We start from the raw sequence: 20,524 nt of genomic DNA, 5'->3' as shown, positions 1-20,524 counted from the left end.
TCTTTAGGTGGGCTGAGGAGGAAGACCACTTCATGGACTCCTTCTTCACTCTGTTCAGAGTCAACAGGAAGGACTTATTCGACGTTAGACTAAATTCTACGCTCACCTCTCTCGCTATAAGATTTAGGGCATCGTCCTCCGCCGTCGACCTCTCCTTCTTGGTAGATCTTTTCCGTCCTGTGCCTTGGGTCCCCATGTTTTCTCAGACAGTAGTTATCCACTCGCCGCAGATAAAGTCACTTCAACAGTCCAGCAGCGGACCGAGTAATCCAAACAGAGCCGGAGACAGGGCAATACTGGGTCTCATGTGTCGCTAAAATGTCACGTTAAACGACGAAGAGATGAAACAAACCGCGGCTGGTCGCGCTCTCAACACGGGTCATTGTCATACATCCGTTTTAACACTTCTTCCTGTAACCACGCGCACCAGCTCGCGACTGAGTCTGGCTCAAACTGTGCCTGGCATCAGCCCCACGTGCGTGTCTGAGACGTTTACTGACATATTCAGTCAGACTCCCTCACTATAGATTCACGCGGTCCTTTTAAACCGAGCCCACCCCTGTCTGTCACTCTGTAGACATAAAATAAACACCCACATTAATAATATAAACTTTAATTGTAACTACACTACAATTAAAACGGTTTCATTTTCATCTAGCAGCACCACGCGACGGATTCACAGACCCGAACCTGGGACAAGAACTTCAAAACCTGTACACATTCAAGGTGCGTTCACGTGATGTCGGATTTATAGCTTACTATAGTAATGCAGCTCATATCCACAAGGACCCACAATGGAAAATCAGCAGTATCTACGGCACTGGTTCTCGAAGTGGGGTCCAGAGTCCAGGGGGTCCTTGAAAGGGTTCCTGGGGGCTGCAACAAGAAGGGGAATAATTTACTTAATTCACTTTAATTCCATCCATAAATTACACAATGATAGAATGTGTGAATATTTTGATCATGGGTTTCAAACACTGTGTGTAATAAAACGTCTAAAAGCAACTCTTATCAAATTGTAAATTCGTTTTTTCACTTTACCCTAACAAAGTGGAATAAGAGGAATGACTGATACTGAATCTAAAATAAAAACATTTGAATGTCTGTAATTTCAGGGTCAGGATTTTTTACGCAAACTACTTGAATGCAGCATCAACCTCTGGAAAGGGACTCCATACATGTTCAGGGCTTTGGTTTCAACAAGAAACCACAGCTCCCGCATGGGCTATTGCACTCTCTCACACTCCCTCTGCTATTTTTAATGATGACCAGCCAGCTCCAAAAACAGGCTTGTGTTTCTTAAAGAGATAGACGATACCTCTGCGTTGAATGGCTTTATACTGCCAGTCAAACACAATGTAGATCCCATAACCTTGATGTAATAGTCCAGTATAGTGTGTCTGGGACGGTCTGGGGAGAGTTTATAGTGACCTCATTATTGACCTCATTAGATATTTTTATATCTTGTGATATCACTATTATATCATATATCATTTGGAATTCCTTGAATGTAGAGAAACCTTTTAAAGTCCCCATCTAAATTTAATATCATATCAATATTGTGTGGAATTCAGGAACACACACATGCAGTTTACTTATTATTTTGTGTTTCTTTTTTATTCATAATTTTCTACTATTTACTTTGTTTTGCAATCTTTCAGGTACACAACTTTTGACTTTTATTTAAACAAGGCTGAATTATACATGATGCTTTAAACTGTCCAGCGTGTTATTCCAATGTAGTTGTTATTCCAAGTGGCTCTGTCCTGGGCTGCCCCCTAGACTCTATCGAGGAAGTAGGTGACAGGAGGATGTTAGCTAAGCTGACATCCATCATAAACAATACCTCTCACCCTCTGCATGACACTGTAGGGTCTGTGAGTAGCTTCTTCAGCAGCAGACTTTTACATCCTTGCTGTAAGAAGGAGAGGTTCCGCAGGTCCTTCATTCCAGCAGCTGTCAGACTCCACAACTCCTGCTCTTCCTGACCATGTGCAAACTTGCACTTTTTCATGTACATATCGTGTGTATTGTGTATATTGTATTTATTAGTGTATATTTGGTATATTTTTGTTGTATATTTCCATAGATGTTTATTCTATAGATGTTTATTTTTCTGCTGTGGTAAATGAATTTCCCAGTTGTGGGATAAATAAAGTTAATCTAATGTAATCTAATGTAATCTAATGTAATGTAATCTAATCTAATGAGTTAAGGTTTATCCAGACTCACAACTACGTAAGGGGTAAAAGGCGGATGGTGTTATACTCACACTGTCATATTTTCTTACTGGAGAAACTGAGATGTGTAATTGTGTTATAATCTATCTATAATCTATATTTATTTTAATTTACCATTGATATGGTATTGATTATATTGTATTATATTATATTATATGAGTATCAAGTACTAAATAAGTACTATTCAATAAATAATTGCATTTAGTATTTGTGGTGCTTTCTGGGCCAGATTAACAATAATAATTCTGAATGCCAATGAATTTTCTTTGAAAGTCAAAATATAATGTGTCAGTATTTCATAAAATAATATCTTTTATCGTTGCAGCAAGGCTGTAATAAATGCTTTGCTGCCCTCCTGTGTTGATAAAGTGTCACGACAAGAAACACACAGGAAGAAAACAAGCCAGCTGCAGCCTGTACAGATCTCCTGTATATAGCATATAATAACAGTATGTACGTATGGCCGTAAAACAATACTTAGTAATACATGTTGATACAGGAAATTAATGTTGTTGGCATGCTGTGTAAAAGTGTCTGAAAATAACTTGTTTTTCTTCTAAAGTGTATCAGAAAGAATCTGAATACAGCCTCTGTTTTTATCTGTGATGTAACATTTGAGTTGAAAATTGCAGTAAAAGGGAAACGAGACCAAGCTTTGGAAAAAAGACCAACATTTCAAAAAAGCTTTTCAGTTTCTTTTGCATCCCTTAAAAATCTTCCCAAGTGTCATTAACAAGAAATATGCAATTATACAATACACAATTAGTGTTACAGTTAAAAATCATCATGTATGAAATGTGATGAGCACAAATAGTTAACTTAACTTAACTGTGTGGAAGGTTTTGTGGCTCAGTAGTGAGAGCACACAAGGAAGTGAGATTACACTGCACTTTACAAGTTAAGACTGGACTTTGGTTTTACTTTTATTTTCTGTAAACCAAGCTGAAGCAGGCACAGACAGACTCCTACAACAAAGACGACGAATCAACCCCTCTTCGGTTGTTGCTACTTCTTAATAGGAATAAAACACCTACAGGATCAGGGGCCAAAGGACTTTGCTGGACTTTTTGTGTCTTGTCCACCTGTGTTGTGTCTTTCGCTTTGGGAGTTAACTAAATCTTTTGATGGGGGAGAATCTCCCGAGGGTGCCAGGAGGAGCTCAACTCCACAGTGACACTTTGCGTAGACCGGTGCGGACCCTCAGGGTTAAGATGGTGATTCTGGGAAGTTCTGGTGTGGGGAAGTCAAGTTTGGCACTGCGATTTGTCAGAGATGAGTTCAGGAGTCCATCACCTACTGTAGGCTGTGAGTTTATGATGGTTGGAGCTGTGGATTAGCAGTGGTTTAATATCACACAAAACATTCATTTACACTGAAAAGTTCTATGTGTATAAGTTTAAGACTTATTTTGAAGAAATGGTTTGACATTTTGTGAAATATGCTTATCTGCTCTTTTGCTGAGACTTAGATGAGAAGATTGATGTCACTCTCATGTCTGCACATTAAATATGTAAGTTATTACACCCTGAAGATTGTTTGTGGCCTGTGTGGCTGTCAGAAGGTTAGGGTTAGGGTTAAAATGCTATATCTCATTTGTGTAATCAAAAATCACAGTCATGGATTTACTGAGATTTAGAGATTTGCTTGACAATTTTTTGGCCAAGTACAATGGAAAAGTTGTCATTTTAACACTTAATTTTTTTGTACAAATTCAATAAAACATGTTAACTAGTGAGCTTCAGAGGTGCTGGCACATGGATTTTGAAAAAGGCAGACCAGCTTTTTTCCCCATTTCCATGCTAAGCTCGGCTAGCAGTCTCCTGGCTGTAGCTTCATAGGCCTAAATAAAGTACAGACATGAGAGTAATATCAATTATCTCATATAACTTTAGTGAATAAACCTATTTCCCAGAATGTCAAACTTTAAAGGTCCATATTTACACTTTTCCAGTGTTTTATTTGAAGTGTTGATCCATAAGAAGATATATTTGTGGTTTTAAGAACCAAAAACGATCTGAGTGTAGTTTATCTCTCCTCTCTCAGGCTTCTCTCTGGAGCTCTACTAACAACAGGTCCGTCAATCAGAAGAGAGGAGGCTCTGAGCCTCTCTTCTGATTGGCTGACTGTTTTCTGAGTGATCCAATAAAAATATAGTAGATTTCAGGTAAAACACTAAGAGAAACCAAATCCTACTGACAGAAACATATGATAGGACTCATCATGCACGACTCAGAGACAACAATCAGAGGCAGGGCCTTTGATTCAGACAAGGTTGATATAAGGGTGATCAATCAGAACAGGCAGACAAATCCAGTAGATTAAGGCTAAAGTGTTGGTCAACAAACTAAACTGGTCAAAAACACACTAGGTTGAACACGGAGAAAATGCTGGAATGTTTGATATGCCAACAAAGACAAACTGGCACAGGACACAGGGAGTACGCAGACTAAATACACTAGGAAGGGAAGACAATGAGACACAGATGCAACACATTAAGGGGCAGGGTGTACAGTCACCCGACTGTGAAACACACCATGGCACGGAAGGAGAGGTTAGACACACACCAAAATGAAACAGGAAGTGAAAACCAAAAATGACAAGAAACAGAAAACATAACCTAAATCAGGACGGGACATAGCACCTGCAAGGTTGGATGCTGGGTCCAGGTGGGCGGGGCTTGGGGCGTGGCAAGGAGCAGTGTCTGCTTTGTTGTGACGGCTGCTTTTAAGGCTCAGTTTGTGAATACAGGCTGTGTGCATTTCTCTGTGGACTGAGCTCTTTGATACTTTCACAGTATTAATATAGAACCTAGACCTGCTTTATAATCAAACAATCTTACTTATACAATATGGGACTTTCAATGTTAAAGTGTTGATCTAGTACATGCATGCTTCATACATATATTTAGATCTGCTGATACCCCCAAAACCAGCAACACCTGTAAAGACTCACTGGGGAACAAATTAATCTCATTGTCATTTTGCCATCTGCCCCTGTAGGTGCCTACCTGACCCGGGTGGTGCATCTGAGTGACGTCACTCTTCGTTTTGAGATATGGGACACGGCGGGGCAAGAAAAATACCACAGTGTCACCCCACTGTACTATAGAGGAGCCCACGCTGCACTCGTGGTCTATGATATCAGCAAAAGAGTAAAAAGGACACATGGACATTAAAATGACTCACTTTGGCTTAGTTTGGCTGGTGTATATACCATTGTGTGCTTGTGTCACTACAGGAAACGTTTGTCAGAGCTCAAGTGTGGCTCAAAGAGCTGGAGAAACAGTACATCCCAGGATCTACTGTCATGTGCCTGGTTGGCAACAAGGGAGATCTGGATCAGGAGAGGCAAATCTCAGTGCAGGTACAGACAAAGAAAATAACAAAATCCCCATTTAATCGCTATAGTCATATTTATATCCTACCCTATCAATATACAACTTCTGATTTCTCTGTCATCATACAGGAGGGGCAAGCTCTGGCCAATGACAGGAGTTTATTCTTTACAGAGACATCAGTCCTGTCAGGGGATCAAATCAGTGAGCTGCTGCTAGGTATAGGTAAGTGAATGTGTTCAATAATTTACAAAAACAAAATTGTTGTGTTGTGAGTTGTGAAGCCCTCAAAAGCAACTCCTACCACCAATCAAATGCTTTCAAATACAGACTATGGAGGTTAAGGTTATTGTTTGGGTCTCCAGGTGAGTGTAAACCAGGGAATAAAGGTCCAAAGTCCAAGGCAGGGACACACATCTACCACTAGTGGGCAGTAGATACCAACATGAGGAGCAAATGTATTTAACCATCATCAATCTGTGATTTACTGGCAGTTTGAAAGTGCCAGGGTTGCCCAAAACACCTTAAGTTTAAGGTTTCCTTAAAATGTTCACTTAAGTTTTTAAGCCTCAATCCTTTTATTGAACATCAGGAATCACTTAAAGTCAGTTCAATTGTTTCACAAAAGACCTTAGAGACCAAAGTTCACCATGGTGGGATGAGAGTGCGGCTTCTTTAATATTATGAACTTTCCAAAAGTGATAATAGGTATCACAAGTGCTAATAGCAGAAAATCAACTGTCTCCATGGAAACAGTAGAATTTTACGGCTGTAAAATATCTTTCATTGCTGTAAATTACTTAACTTTTTTCCTTAACTAGGGAATCCTTTTTAAGAGAGTCTGTGCAACACCCTTAAGAAAGGAGAAATTAAACCTAAAGTGTCATATTTAAATAGAAAACTTAAGGTGTTTTGTGCAACATGTGTGTGACTACATGAACTACTGGTCTCTGAAATGTTTGCATGTTCCATGCCCATGTTCCTGTGTGATACAACTGTGAGTGTGATATCTCTAGTAACAGAGCTTTGGTTCAGCCCACAGAGTGTATGAGTGTATTGGAGGACAGCAGGGAGGTCTGTCAGAGTGGAAGGAGACACCACTCATTGATCTGCATCGTAGAGACACATTCACTCCTTTTGCATCCTGCTGCAAAATTGGGCCCTGACCTGTGTGACTGTTGATCCTGTTGCTGCCTGCTTCATTTCTCGGTTTGTCCTGATTAGTTTAAAGCCGCTCCAGGTTGGTCAGCTGGAATCAAAAAATTCTCAAATCCACCAAAAGGCTTAGAGAAGTCGTTTTACTTCACAGTTATTGTGGCTAAAAGCTATTGAGCTAAGGGTGTATATTACATCCTACATGTATTCTAGACCCTACGCCTCAGTGGTCTCCCAAGCAGACTTCATCTGAGTGAGTGTACTTACTGTATTTTAACTGCCAAAACCTTGTATGGATTTCCACTGTGCAACAATAAGCTGCATTCTGCTGTTCATTTTAACCTGGATGGCTGGGAACTGAAAGAGCACAAAAATGTTCTGAACTTGAATAATTGTAATCATAAAGAAAACTCTAAAATGTCTAAAATAGGTAATATTTTTACTTAGTATGACTCTTTGTCTTACTGTTGACTCCTTAGTCCCAGTTTATGGTCAATTGAACCAGTGAGATTATTGTTTTTAAAGGAATAGTTTAACAGGAAGCAGGGGAAACAGATAGGCTGGATCTGTCCAAAATGAAAAAAATACTAAAAACTCATATGTATGTAATTGTATCATATTTGTTGACCAGTACAAAAAATGTAAAAAAAAAAACAGCTTGTGATTTTAGAGGGGGTTGTATGCTGGAACAATTTCTTGGCAAAGTCTAGTCACAGAGGAGCTTTCAGGTTTCTGAACAATGTACCTGTACAGAAACATCTGGCAGAGTGTCTGGCGACCTGCACTAAAACCAGAGACGCTGAGATGTCGATCAGATAAACTGTTGTATGTCAGGAAACTTTCAAAACATAACAAATAGTTTACATTTCTGCATTTCTACTGCAAAAAGGAGATATAACATTTCTTCATTTTTTTTTTTTTTTTTTTACAGCTGCATTAATTCTTTTGTGTGTTTTTTAGACCTGGAAGTGTCGCTGTTGCATGCTTTTTTAATATGTGCTTAAATGTAGATTGTTTTTTTCAAGCATCTGCTGTGGATAAAATACACATCACTATACATGACAACAACAATCATTAATAACACAAATAAAGTCCCTATTCATAAATAACATTAGGATTGAAAAGACTCTTGGCCTTTGTACTGTATGTTGCGTACTGAAGCTCCCATATAAAGTGACTTTTCTCCCCTGCAGTCATAGCTGCTCTATATAAACTATTCTCTCATGTTTTCTCCATACTCCATGGGGGTTTCTCTGCATGATGCTTCTAAGCGTTGACTTTTTACTGCTCTGTGATTTAAAACATTGCACAGATCTTAGGTAACAAATCATCAGTGAAAAGGAGCTTTATTGTGCTGATTGAAACCAAGCTTCTGTGGGGCCAGAGGGGCCGCTTCTCCTTGTTTGGTTTGAAAGCTTCACTGAGACAAAGAAACACCTCACATTGAGAAGATGAAATGCAGCAACAAAAAAAAAGGGATGATTTGGTTATCATTATGAGTGTATAAATCTTGTGAATAAAAAAAACAACCCTCTGCCCTGCTGTTTCAGATTTTGCAGATGTTGTGCAATCCTATTGAATGATCTCAAAAGTCAAAAGTGTAATTTTGTACTGTTGAACTATAAATGCAAGTGGAAATAAAACACTGAAGAAATGAAGTCTGGTAATCATTTAAAAGGTGGGAAAATGAATAAGGGAGAGAATAAGGTTGACTGAATTGAGTTTTTGGTGCACAAAAGTGCTGAATGAACAAACTGATCTGAAGGCAAAACTACATATGAAGAACTGCACGAAGAGTTACTGCACCCTGGATAATTATCCTGCTGAGGCTGCCATGTATTGCTTGCTACATGTTCTGTCACAACCTTTGCACTACAGCCAAGACGAGCAGCAGCTGTGCAGTGTATAGTGATGCGGCTGCCAGGGTCGTTCGTTTGTGTGGGAGTCTTCCAGCTCGGCCAGACAGGCTCTAACACTCGTGAGCTGTGGGTCCACAGTTGTAGGATCCTGAAGAACTTTCTCAGCGTACACAACCGAAGAGGTCGCCATCCTAAAACACAGTATACAGTGTACTGTGCAGTGCTACTTTACAGCCGAGTATACATCCGGTGTGGAGTTGCTCTAAAAAAGCTAAGGGATTCAAACTAAACATTGATATAACATTGCATTCTGATTTTTAATATTTCATGTTCTTCATTCATGTAGTTAATTCAATTTGCAAGCAAAGCTCTTTCCGGGACTTGAAGTTGACAAATTTTCATGGATCTTGTTTTAAAGGTAGCAATATAAGTATTTTCGTATCCCTCTGCTTGTAATGTTAAAACTGACCATGACATTTTATTGAAGAAAAACAACAAAAATATTCACACATGCAACTCCGAAATAAGTCTTAATCCTTTTTTTTTTTTTTTTTGGACATTTTTTGCCTTTATTGGACAGTTATCAGTGAAGAGGCGGACAGGAAACATGGAGGAGAGAGAGAAGGGACATGACAAATATCTATGGCTGGATTGAAACCACAGACATTGTGGTTACGTGGCGTGCGTTGTACCCATTCGCCCACCAGAGTGCAACAAATCCAATGTGAACACTGAAAAATGAGAACACAACAGACATTCCATCATCCAGAGCTGTTTCACTGTGATTCAAACATTGCTGTCACTGTTAGCTATGGTCTGTAAACTCTGGCTGTGACAAAAGCCAGATGCTCATTTCTCCTCACAGCTTTTCGGCCAAATCTCCCCACTGGCCTGATCCCTCTGCCTGTATACCAGGAGGCATCGATGTCTGGATCTGAACAACACACATGAAAAACAGACATGAAAAGAGAAGACAAATCCCAATCCCAGATTTCCACATTTGCTAAGAATTACTTAACCCCTGAAACATCATATAAAAATGTATCCTTCATAATGTCATTTTAATACTTTCAAACTGTCATACAATTCGGTCCAATACTAGCATGACGAATAGAAACATACTAAGAATATACGAGGAGGAATAGTTGCTTTTTGTCACTTCACTTTCAGTCATGTAGATTCTGCTTGCACTCCAAAACAATAGAGGAGAATAAAAATGAGTGAATAAAAACATTAAGCACATTCAAACAAAATGTATCATATGACCATTCAATTCTTAAGTAATAATTTAAAGTAATTTGAAGTGGTGTTTTTTTTGGTTTTTAATTTTTAATTTCATTTAATCTTTTTTATTTTATTACACAATGTTACACAATGTAATTGGCTGTCTGACAGCCATCTGACAGCCAATCACATAACTGGCTTTGTAAAACAGAAATAAAATATTAATGAAAAAGTACATTTTGAAAAACAAAATTGGCCATAAACTCTAGTAATGTGAAAAGAAGCTGGATAAAGCAGGATAAAATAAGGTTTTATTATGATGTAATGTGTTTTATAGTTCAATATTTTGTCTGTACTCAATCATATGATTGATGATAATCATATGATCATATTATTTGTTGCATAACGCCTTATTCAGTTATTTAATTTTGAGCTTATTGGGTCTCCATTTAATTTGGTCATTAGTTAAGGATCCCTTACTTCTGATAATAATAGAACCTTCTGGATGAGAGCTGCTTAGAGCTTGACTCAGCAACAGCAAGACAGCACAGAGTACTGCACACACCCTCATTGCAGCGTCACCTGGAGCAAAACAAACAAACAAACAAACAAACAAACAAACAAACAAAAAATCAATCACAACTCCAGTCTGTAGTGTCAAGGTGTATCTCCACTGATAGTGAATACCATCAGACCTGACACACATAAAATAAATACAGGTTCTGAAATGATCCTGTGCTCTCTGATCAAGGAAATTACAAGAGAAAAATACATTGTAGATTCACAAAGTAGAAAGGGATCAGTTTCCACAGCAGGCAGCACTGTCTGTGACAACAACAAGCCAGTGGAATACAAAGCTGCCTGTTTCGTCAGTAATCGATCACATCACTGACACAGTGGCCTCAAAATGAAAGAAATGTTTGAAAATTGAAAAAGCAAAGATGAGAAACTGTGCCAGAGAATGTGTGGGGTGAAAGGCAGAACACGGATGAGGGTGAAAACAACATGCAGATTGTGTAGTCTGGATTTTAAATCAAGCTTTTAAAGATCACTTTTGATAGAGTTTTGTCCCCTTAATCTCAGCAGACTATTTGTATTGACTTTCTGGCTGTACTTGAATTCATTGTTGTATTATACTTGACCTGGTTTTGCAACTCACTTAAAAACATCACGAGAATATTGAACAAATATGAAGACTTACGTCTCAGCAAAAATGAATGTAGGATGTCTGAGCCGCAGAAGCAAACTTCACTGGCTTCTTCACTATCTCCCGGTAAATGCCACAGCAGCTGAGCAGGTGCAGGAGCGACGACTTGGCCGGATCAAATCCTTCTCCTCTTCTAGGTGAATTGACAGCACATGATAAATTCCAATAAGTGGGGAAAAAACAAATTATTGATTGTATGTGACCAACAAACAAGGAAAGTGTTGCCAGTGATTGAGTTCTCACCTGCACTATAAGGAGGATGCACCTCTGTCGGTTTCAGTTTATCATCTCCATCCCTTTATATTCCTGCTGGAGGGGCGGCGATGAGTTGACATGCTGATGTCACCCACCTCTCAAGACTTACATTGGAAAATTGACACATTTGATCCAGAAAATATCCCTTTTGCATTTGGATTCAAGGATTTTGTTACAGGGCTCCAATAGAACCACCTAATCCAAAACGGACATGGTTGAGATTTGGAAACTCAACAGAGCTCTGTGGATATTTTGTGGTTGGACAACAGAGAAAATCTTTAACATGGCAATTTTAATATCCTAATAATTAAGACTTAGTCACTGCCGTGATGTATCAGCACTTCACCTGCCAAAGTCATCATTAAAAACAAAACCATGAATGCATGTTATGAATGTGGAAATGTTGTGTAGTTCTGCTTTAATATCTGTGTATTAGGGAATAGCTTTCCTGCAGTGTCCCACTTCCTAACAGCTTGTGTTAAGGACCTTCAAAGCTTTATTCCAGTGCGCACTGATGCAGTTTCTCCAGTGACTTCAAGGGACCAACAGGCCTGTCATGTGATTGGCATATGAAGATGTCAACATTATCAAGAACAAAAGCAAGATTTGTTCAGGTTACGGTGAGATAATGCAGATCTGCAACAGGGAGAAGCAACAAAAGCAAATCAGTTGTACTGGAGAAAAGGCTGTTTGTGAACTTATAGATGTAAAATCAAACTACATTAGTAGGTACAATGAAAAAAAAACACTATTAGTTTAGTTTGCAAATAATTTAATAAGACTAATAATACAAAAAAAATATTGCATGATTAGAATTAGATGTGTAATTAAACAGAGGCTTGAAACAATCTGCTTAGCAGTGATTTAGCAGTGTCGGCACTGAAGTGGTAAATTTCCGTCAGTGGTACAAATGCTGATCTCAAACTGTATAACAGAGAATAAAGCAAAACAGAATAGAATTTAAAATCTACAGATGAATGACTAATTCAAGGAAAAGCCGTGTCTGCAAAGACCATAGGATATGATTCATATCACTGTCATCCTCATCAAACCATTCAGTACCACTTTGTGGCCTGTATGGAAGCATCTGCAATTTTCTTTATCTCCAATAATTTATTCAGCAGTTTCCTTTAATTTGTCACCCGTCAGATCATTAGTGAATCATCTTCAAATAAAGAAACAGAAAAATAATAAGAAAAATAGATGGCTCTTTTTTCTGTGCATCTGTTATTGCTAAATATCAGGCAAATTACCAAGTCACAACACACCATGATGCAAGTTCAATAAGAACCCACTCATTACAGACTTTAAATCTTTAGATCTCTCTTTGGGACAAAAATATAGAAAAGCATCAAATTCACAAATATAATGGGGATATATTATGATATTATGTCACAATACAACAATTTTAACTATATTTCTTTTTGTAAAGAACAATTTGTGCCTTACTGCCTTTATTTGACAGATAGAGACAGGAAACATGGGGAGAGAGTGGGGTATGACCAGCAAAAATTTACCCTGGCCGAATGGCAAAACATATATGTTACAGTTATGTTGTCATGTGTCTGAACCATTAGACTATGGCGCCCAATTGCATGTATATGTCTCTATATTCTGTTCATTTTATTGTTCATTTTTCACTCATTTTATCATTTTATTACAGCTGATATACCTTAATGCACAGTTAAACTTGCTGCTCATACTATTACATAATTCCTGTTGTTATGTCCAATTATAAAGGTTTTTTTAAATAAATATTTGAAAAACATATAAACTTAAATGGAAGATCTGAAAGGCAAGTACAATTTTTTACATACATTGTATGTACCTTGTGTTTAGAGAGTGCTTGGAGAAATTAAAAACCACCTGGATGGAAACATGAAAGCTTTCAATCCTATTTAGACTTAGTAGTGCACGTCAGCCTCTTGTGGCCAGAATGAGTATTACACAAAACAAACAAAAAATACTTAAACCCCTTAAAAAAAATCCTGACAAAAAACTAAACAACAATAAAATAAAATAAAAATAGTAATAAATAAAAAATTTCACTTTCCTCTCAGAGCAAAACAATTTCAGATGAAAAAAAACTACTTGCCTTTCAGGGTTTCCATAAACTAAATATAACAAAGCATCAAATAATATAAAATGTAAAAGTATTTAAAACTGATCATTGTACTGTTTTTGGACTGGCAAACTATGAAAAACTGCACGCCAGATTTTAACATGTTGCTTAAATCTGGAAACATTTTCATTTCATGTTTCCATTTGCACTGTGTGAACACTGGAATAAATAGATAAGGATATCAGATTACTATGGAAAATGTAAATGTTTTGCACACAAGGTGTATGCAACAACTTACATAAGTTTAAATTAATCTAAAATCATATGTACACCCTATAAGATGCACTCCTAGCACTGTTATTACATATCATGTGTAACTATCATATCCTATAAATATGGTAAAATAACGTAACAATGTGAAAGGGACACATTTTTAAATAAAAAATAAAATAAAACTAGAAACAGTCCCACTCCAGCTGACAGTCTCTAAAATGTAAATAATAAACCATTTAACTAGACTTAATTTTTAGTTTATTACAAAATGTAATAAACAAAATGTGGTGACAAGAAAAACTGCTCGGTCACATGATGGTCAGCCTCCTTTTCATGAGCCCTGTGTCATTACTGGTTTCTGCAAGGAGAGAGAGAGAGACAGGCAATGATTGGCTGATGATTAACAATTAGATGATCAATCACTTAATTCTTTGATTGGATGAATTGATTGATTGTTAGCCACAAAATCATTCATAACAGGTCTATAATGCCTGTGCTAAACTTATGAATCATGTGAGATTGTAAATGATTACTCATGCTGGAGAAAAGAAAATTGAGAACACATTTAAAGCACATCGACCCAAAATAAACATATTTCAACAATAACAATAACAATTTTTGTCCATTGATTCATTTAAAAATAGCACTGCTGTGTAAAGAGTTGCATATGCAATCAATAATAATCAAATTAAAGTGACAGTTCTCATAAACCAGTGTATGTGCCAGTGTCTCGGTCCTGGACTGCCGGAGACTGAATCACAGGCTGGCTCCCAGACTGATCAAAGTTTAAGCATTTGACAAGTTATTATTCAGTAGACAGACACTGATTCTCATTCAGAGTTGAGAAGATTTCTGGGTGGAAATCTTGGCGGTTGGAACAGTGACAAGCCTTGATCCACATGTGTACAATAGAAGCACAGGTGTTTTCAATTGGCATAAGTAGAAAACAAATTGGGGTAATTTAGATCACAGTAAATAGCCATATACTTACTGTATCTATCTAATAGTCTTTCTCATCTAGTTCAGCCTGCAATTGTTCTTAGTTCTCTTGGCAGGATCCATGCACTGGTTTATTTAAAATTAGGCAAATAAAAGAGGCAAACATGTACATATATGTGCATATATAACAAAACAATACAATTAATTATAATGCTGAGAAATAGATTTGATCCTTACCTTTCCCAAGTGTAGAAAATTAAAGAGAAATCAGTTTATTATTAGCTTGAATGAAGTCTGCATGTTGGACATACAACCTTAGTTATGCAAGAATTACAAATAATTTGTACATTCATTGACTGAATAGGAAAAAGCAAAAATAAAAAAGAAATGCAATTATTTCAAACCACCACAAAGCCTGATCGGAAACCAGCCACTAGATGATCTAGCAGCAGAAGCAAACGAAGCCCAGCGTTATCATGACATGAAGAGTTCATTTCCAACATCAGATCCATTTGGAAGTGAATTAGTTTCTTAGAGGCAACAAAATCCAGCTACTACCATCTCCAAAGGTCAGTAATTAACACGTAAGAAATGAAGTGTAAAAAGCACAGGTTGTAACAGGTTATGTGCTGGAATATGTCTTGGCCAGAAGCAGTGACTTCCAAACGTGTTAATTTGTGAGCTTCAGGGGTGCTGGTAGGTGAGTTATTTTTTTGACCTTTAGACAGAGTCAGTCTTTATTCTAAGCTAGAGCTGGGTTTAATGCAAGGAGTTTGTGCGAGTGTGAGTCCGGCTGTTGATCTCATCTCAGAGAGTCTTTCTTTAACTTCCTTAATGATGTCTTCATTCTAAAGAAAACAAATCAAAACATGGCGAAATTCAAGAGGCCAATCACAGTCCTTTCTGCACCCCATGTGGGATCACTGGTGATGCCGTGGCCCTGATGTGTATATATATTTATAAAGGTGCTATATGTAAGTTTTCGTTACCTCTACTTAGCTAAGGTTCAGTATCAAACTTCATTCCTTTACTCACCAAGAGCTGTCTCCAGAGGTGGAAAGCAACACCAATGTTAACTCTTGTTTTGCTTCTATTCACTTGTAATGCTATTTTGCAATAATGAGTCAGTGTAGTGTCCAGCCCGCCCTCAGTTCAGCATGAGAGGATGAAGAAGCGGCATTGATCAGAGGGCGTAATCTAACCTCTTGGCTTGTAAATATAATGACAGTTGAAGCTCTTGGCAGGTGACCAATATCACCACCATCTGCTCCAAGAGACCATGTTCAGCAGCAGAGATAACTTATATATAGCACCTTTTAAGGAGGCGCATATTGACTATACTGTAGTATAGTGTAGCCCCGTAAAGCAGAAGCATAAATCCAGCTATAGCCTCTGGCTCTAGTTCTCTACTTGACATACAGACAGGGTATACAGAGATACAGAGTATCGACATTTAAACAACCGGCCATCTCATCATTTCAGATTTTGCCATTATTATTTTTGTCAGAGTATGTCTTGCTTTTTTTTCATGTAATTTTGGAAATGAACTCTTCACTGCACCCTGTGCCACAGAGTGGGGTCATACCGCACAGGTTGCCCTGGTCTTGGGCGTGGCCACTGGGTTCCTCTGCGTCAGGGAGCCCCTGTAGAGGGAGTTCCTCGCAAACCTGTCCACCTGGTCTGGAGACAAACAGCAACTACATTGTCCATCCATGTTCTACTGGATCTGGTTCTACCTGTTCTCTCTGGAATTCTGTTAGTAACCTGACACTGGAAGCAAATGAGGTTCCTGTGGATGTTTGGAAATGACAATAACCTTATTGTCGAGCACATTGGTCATTGGAAAAGTATCAGGGGGAAAGTGAATCTCTTAATAACTACTGGTCAGGAACAAGTTACAGTAGCATTGGACTCCAAATTCCCCACTTGAACTTCACTGTGGAGAACATCTATGGATAAAAAACTATTTAATACCCTGAAAAACCACTACTCAGCGTAAAAATACTCTTCCATTTATAGTACATAGAGCGTATGCTATCCAGCTGGGAAAATTAAAGCCATGGCACAACAGGACACAGTGTTCATCGGTTCATTGGTTGGATCATGCTCTTATAGTTTAACAAGGTTAAGATGTTTTTAGGGTTTTGGGAGGCCCTGGGGATCAAGCTCAAGGGCAGCAGTGCTGGTTCTTACTTGTGGGAAAGTTCTGGGAAAGTCTTCTTGCTTGGATCGGGATTGCAGACTAGAAGACACCAACGTGGGATACAGAGAGAAAGACGAAAAAGAAAGAATGTGAGAATGTGGGAAAGTATGCTGCCTTTTTGGCACCTTGGAGAGTACAAAAGTTAATCAGAGACAGACCTAATTTGCAGATAGAAATGATCTTATTGGTTGATTTGAATCTTAGGGGGAGGGGCAACAGTTAGGAATCAACCAGTAGGATTAAATCAGACCTTAGAGTAGCTCTGTCTGTAATAATAACTTCAATATGTGCATTTGTTTGAGGAAACATATTCTGCATAAGCAATGATTTTAAACACCTCTGACTAAATGTAAATTAAATGTCTTTACCTTTCTCCTTTTATCCACAGGCATGCCGGCAGCATTCAGAGCAGCAATCCTGTTCTCTATGTAGGAGACCTTCGGATAAAAAGAGAAAATGTGATGACTGTTTTTGACTCTTCAAAACAAATTTAATTTGCCAGTTAAGCTAAACTCAGCGTCTGGCCTTTCCTTACCTCACTCTGGGCGTTCTGGACGTTGGCCGCTGCTTGAGCTACCTGGTCCTCTAACTCCACAAGTAAAGCTGTTGAGCCTCTGAAGCTCGCCTTTGATCCCTCTTCCAGGGGGTGCCACTTCCACTCCACACTTTCTGTTGTGTCGTTCATCTACAAGAGAAATTTTATGATCTGAGAAAGGAGTCTATATTCATTTGTTTATCACTTCAAAATTGATTTGAGGAAAAAATACAATTAAATATCAAATTAAAGCTTTTAAATTAAATTTTAATGCATATTCTACAACAATATTGGTCCATCAAATGGTTGTCCATAACTATGGACTGAAATACCCAAATAACTATCAGAGTAATGTCATGAAGTTTTACAGATATACATGGTACCCAGTGGAAAAAGGTTAGTTACCTTGGTGATCCCCTGATTTTTGTATTCACCATGAGGTTGACATTTTCGGTGCTGAAATTTCTCAACAACTGTTTGACAGATTGCCATTCAAGTTCCCCTCAGGATGAATTGTAATACCTTTGGTGGTGCCTTAACCTTTTCTCCAGTGTCATCATCGGGTCAAACACTTCTGTACAAAACTAATGACCTTCCCATTAGCCTCTGATGTACCTTATTAATGTAAATTATTTGCATGTTAGCACACTAAACGATACAGATGGTAGCAATGGGAAAGATTACCCTCTAAGCATTAGCAGGTGAACATTGTCACTGTGAGCATGATAACATGCTGATGTGAGCATTTCACTTTAAGGATTGCTGTGTGTAAGCTAGTGTGGCTGTAGATTCTTAGTCTTTGTTCAGTGGTAAAAGAAATATCAAATCATTTTCTTAAGTAAAAGCCAAACTCCACAAAATGTAAATACTCAGCTTTAAGTAAAAGTCATGCATTTGAAATCTTACTTATGTAAAAGTCTGAAAAAGTATTCATTAATCGCCCCTGTCAGTGTTACATATGTTTTATGTTATTATTATCATTAGTGATGTCTTACTCTATATGCTGTATTTAATGTTGGTGGTGGTGGCGCTAGTATTAACTGCCTTATCTGCTGCATGTAAAACCTGTATGTGTAAAGTAACTGGTGACTGCAGCTGTAGCAATGTGGTGAGATACAAGTATAAAATACTATGACATTTCAGTTAAGTACAATAAATGCATTAATCAAAGTGTGAATTAGTGAATTGTTATTCATTTTCCTAAACACTTAAAATCAAATAATATTAGACTGACTAAGCAGCCGTTATTATAATAACATGATTTTGAGTAGCCTTCATTAGCATTAGCATGTACAGCTAGAGGAGTTTGTGTCCTCTGTTCTCCTCCATCTGAGTGACCTGCCATGTTTCACATTTACACACACAGTAGGTAAACTTTATTAACTGCACTGTGTGTGGACTGTCCATGAACCTATACTTAACTGAGCTTGTCTTTGCCAAAATAACAGCAGCAGTGGCCATTTGTTAAAACACTTAAAGTGACCTATGTTTATGTATTACTGACAAGTGACGTCTTGCCGCCGTGTAGATAATGTCTGTCCTCCTTAAGATGCAAAGGCAGAAGTAGCACATCATACACGTAGCTTTGTCCTATGTTCTAAAATAATCATTGTTGCCTGAAATGATTGATAAATGAATTGATCATTTAAGTCATGAATAATTAGCAGTGGTATAACTTGACTTAGTGCACTGAAACAAAATCATTTGAAGAGCAAGAGTTGCTCTTCCATAAACTGGATATCCGGTTGACAGAAAGCAAGCTGATCTTCTGTCCAGTCACACTGAAAACAAGACGAAACACTCAGAGCTCAGAGTCTGTGTCCTGCATCTGGGTTCACCTGTTGTTAGTAACATTATCAGGTTATAACATCAGAGACGCGTGTTTTCTTGTTTCTTGTGTTATGTAATACTTTAAACCCTCAAGGGAGGGCATGCAGTTCGAACCGGCCAATAGTAAAGTGGTGGTGAAAATGCATGACTCATGACTCACCAGGACACCGTAGCTTTTGGAGAGAAAAAAATGCTAGTGAAAGCAGTTCAGGCAACTCAGCACAGCATCTGAGAGGGACTTATTTTCGTAATGCATTCTCTGTTTCAGAAAATCTGAGTGCAACGGACGCAAAGGAAAAACAAACGCCAAGGCTGAGTGACTTGATTTATGGCTGCAGTATGTGCTTGAACTGGATTCCAGCAGAGGTGGTATAAAATTTCATGAGCCAGACTGTTTTTCTAAAACACAGAATGTGCAACAAGCCAGATGTGCAGTGTGTATGTTACTGATGAACTTTCTGGCATTAAATGAAGAGTTAATGCAAGTATGAATACTTGGATGTGAAAACACAAATTACTTTTCCTCTGCTGATGTTTTTGCTCATGTGATTCTGCCACAGATATGTCTACCTTCTGAGAGTCGGTCTGGTGCAGCTGCTCCTCCTCCAGTCTGGAGACCACGATGCTCGTTCTGGATGTAGGTCTGGTCGGTAGTCTGGAAGGCTTGGTGTCCCCCTCTGGGCTCCTCCACGCTGGGATCTCCTGCGAGGAATGTGGCCTGCTGGGCTCGTCCTCATCATCAGAGGTGAGGCTGTGGTCACTAATGTTGTCCGTCATTTCATGCAGCTTCTGCCTGAGCTGCTGCTCCTCTAGGTCCACTTCCTCCCACTGAGGAAGAGGAGAGCTGCTGTTTGGAGATGCCTGGTTGGTGTGTTGGAACAGAGCAGAGAAAAAAACAAACCACACCATTAGTGAAAAGTCTTAAATGACTGAAGGGAATGTTTTCACTGCAGCAACTCCATTTAAATGTGCTACCTGAGATAATGTTATGTCTCTTGAAAAATCGCAATAATAAATAAATCCTGAAATCAACTTATGTGTTGTTTGTGCCAGTATGTTTTTTTTTTCATGTAATGAATAATGTAGTGTAGTTCTTTTTTTTTTACTGTGCTATACCCATAGAATGTGAATAAAGATGGATGGAGCCTCTGTGACGTCACCCACAGGTTTCTGCAGAGCGGTTTTGAAGCTGCTAATCCAAAAATGGGCAAAGAGGTGGGTTTACATATGCTCACCCACCTGTCACTCAAAGCGGCCATGCCCACATTTATGCATAACTTTAAGCCTTGATAAAATGTAAACAGGTGAGTTATATAATATATAAACAGTTGTCGGGAAATTGTCGGGAAGGAGGAAATTAGCTATAGAGACCGAAACCAGTTTTAGTACCAGGCTGTAAACGTTTATT

The 20,524-nt window shown here is 38.3% G+C and overlaps 3 protein-coding genes across 12 annotated transcripts in view; 1 reads left to right on the top strand and 2 right to left on the bottom strand.

Annotated features, from left to right (window-relative positions):
* Nucleotides 1–726, bottom strand: part of LOC111657166 (uncharacterized) — a 40,579-nt gene extending 39,853 nt beyond the window's left edge. For 7 of the 9 annotated variants that reach the window (XM_087174807.1, XM_087174811.1, XM_087174809.1 and 4 more), the window contains exon 1: nucleotides 107–726. In XM_087174807.1, coding sequence (XP_087030933.1) covers nucleotides 107–196 — 90 coding nt within the window. In that variant the 5' untranslated portion in view covers nucleotides 197–726. The remainder of the gene's footprint in view (nucleotides 1–106) is intronic. The other 2 variants (XM_087174815.1, XM_087174816.1) reach the window with 2 other exon arrangements.
* A 2,438-nt stretch (nucleotides 727–3,164) lies between these two features.
* On the top strand, nucleotides 3,165–8,387 carry LOC111657159 (ras-related protein Rab-17-like). The gene is made up of 5 exons (XM_023409215.2): nucleotides 3,165–3,545; nucleotides 5,240–5,391; nucleotides 5,478–5,603; nucleotides 5,706–5,799; nucleotides 6,610–8,387. The coding sequence occupies exons 1-5, from the start codon at nucleotides 3,365–3,367 to the stop codon at nucleotides 6,738–6,740; spliced, it is 684 nt and encodes a 227-aa protein (XP_023264983.1). The 5' UTR covers nucleotides 3,165–3,364; the 3' UTR covers nucleotides 6,741–8,387.
* Nucleotides 8,388–12,029: 3,642 nt separating this feature from the next.
* Nucleotides 12,030–20,524, bottom strand: part of mlphb (melanophilin b) — a 43,118-nt gene continuing 34,623 nt past the window's right edge. Inside the window, exons 11-16 of one of the 2 annotated variants that reach the window (XM_023409236.2) lie at nucleotides 19,687–19,977; nucleotides 17,287–17,436; nucleotides 17,120–17,188; nucleotides 16,742–16,790; nucleotides 16,134–16,228; nucleotides 12,030–13,967 (exon numbers count right to left, since the gene is read on the bottom strand). In XM_023409236.2, coding sequence (XP_023265004.1) covers nucleotides 13,941–13,967; nucleotides 16,134–16,228; nucleotides 16,742–16,790; nucleotides 17,120–17,188; nucleotides 17,287–17,436; nucleotides 19,687–19,977 — 681 coding nt within the window. In that variant the 3' untranslated portion in view covers nucleotides 12,030–13,940. The remainder of the gene's footprint in view (nucleotides 13,968–16,133; nucleotides 16,229–16,741; nucleotides 16,791–17,119; nucleotides 17,189–17,286; nucleotides 17,437–19,686; nucleotides 19,978–20,524) is intronic. The other variant, XM_023409238.2, reaches the window with a different exon arrangement.

Source organism: Seriola lalandi, unplaced genomic scaffold (assembly GCF_002814215.2).
Source record: "Seriola lalandi dorsalis isolate HSWRI2012SDOR001 ecotype SW California unplaced genomic scaffold, Sedor1 jcf7180002054385, whole genome shotgun sequence".
Lineage (NCBI taxonomy): Eukaryota > Metazoa > Chordata > Actinopteri > Carangiformes > Carangidae > Seriola > Seriola lalandi.
This window is presented reverse-complemented; position numbering and strand designations above follow the sequence as displayed.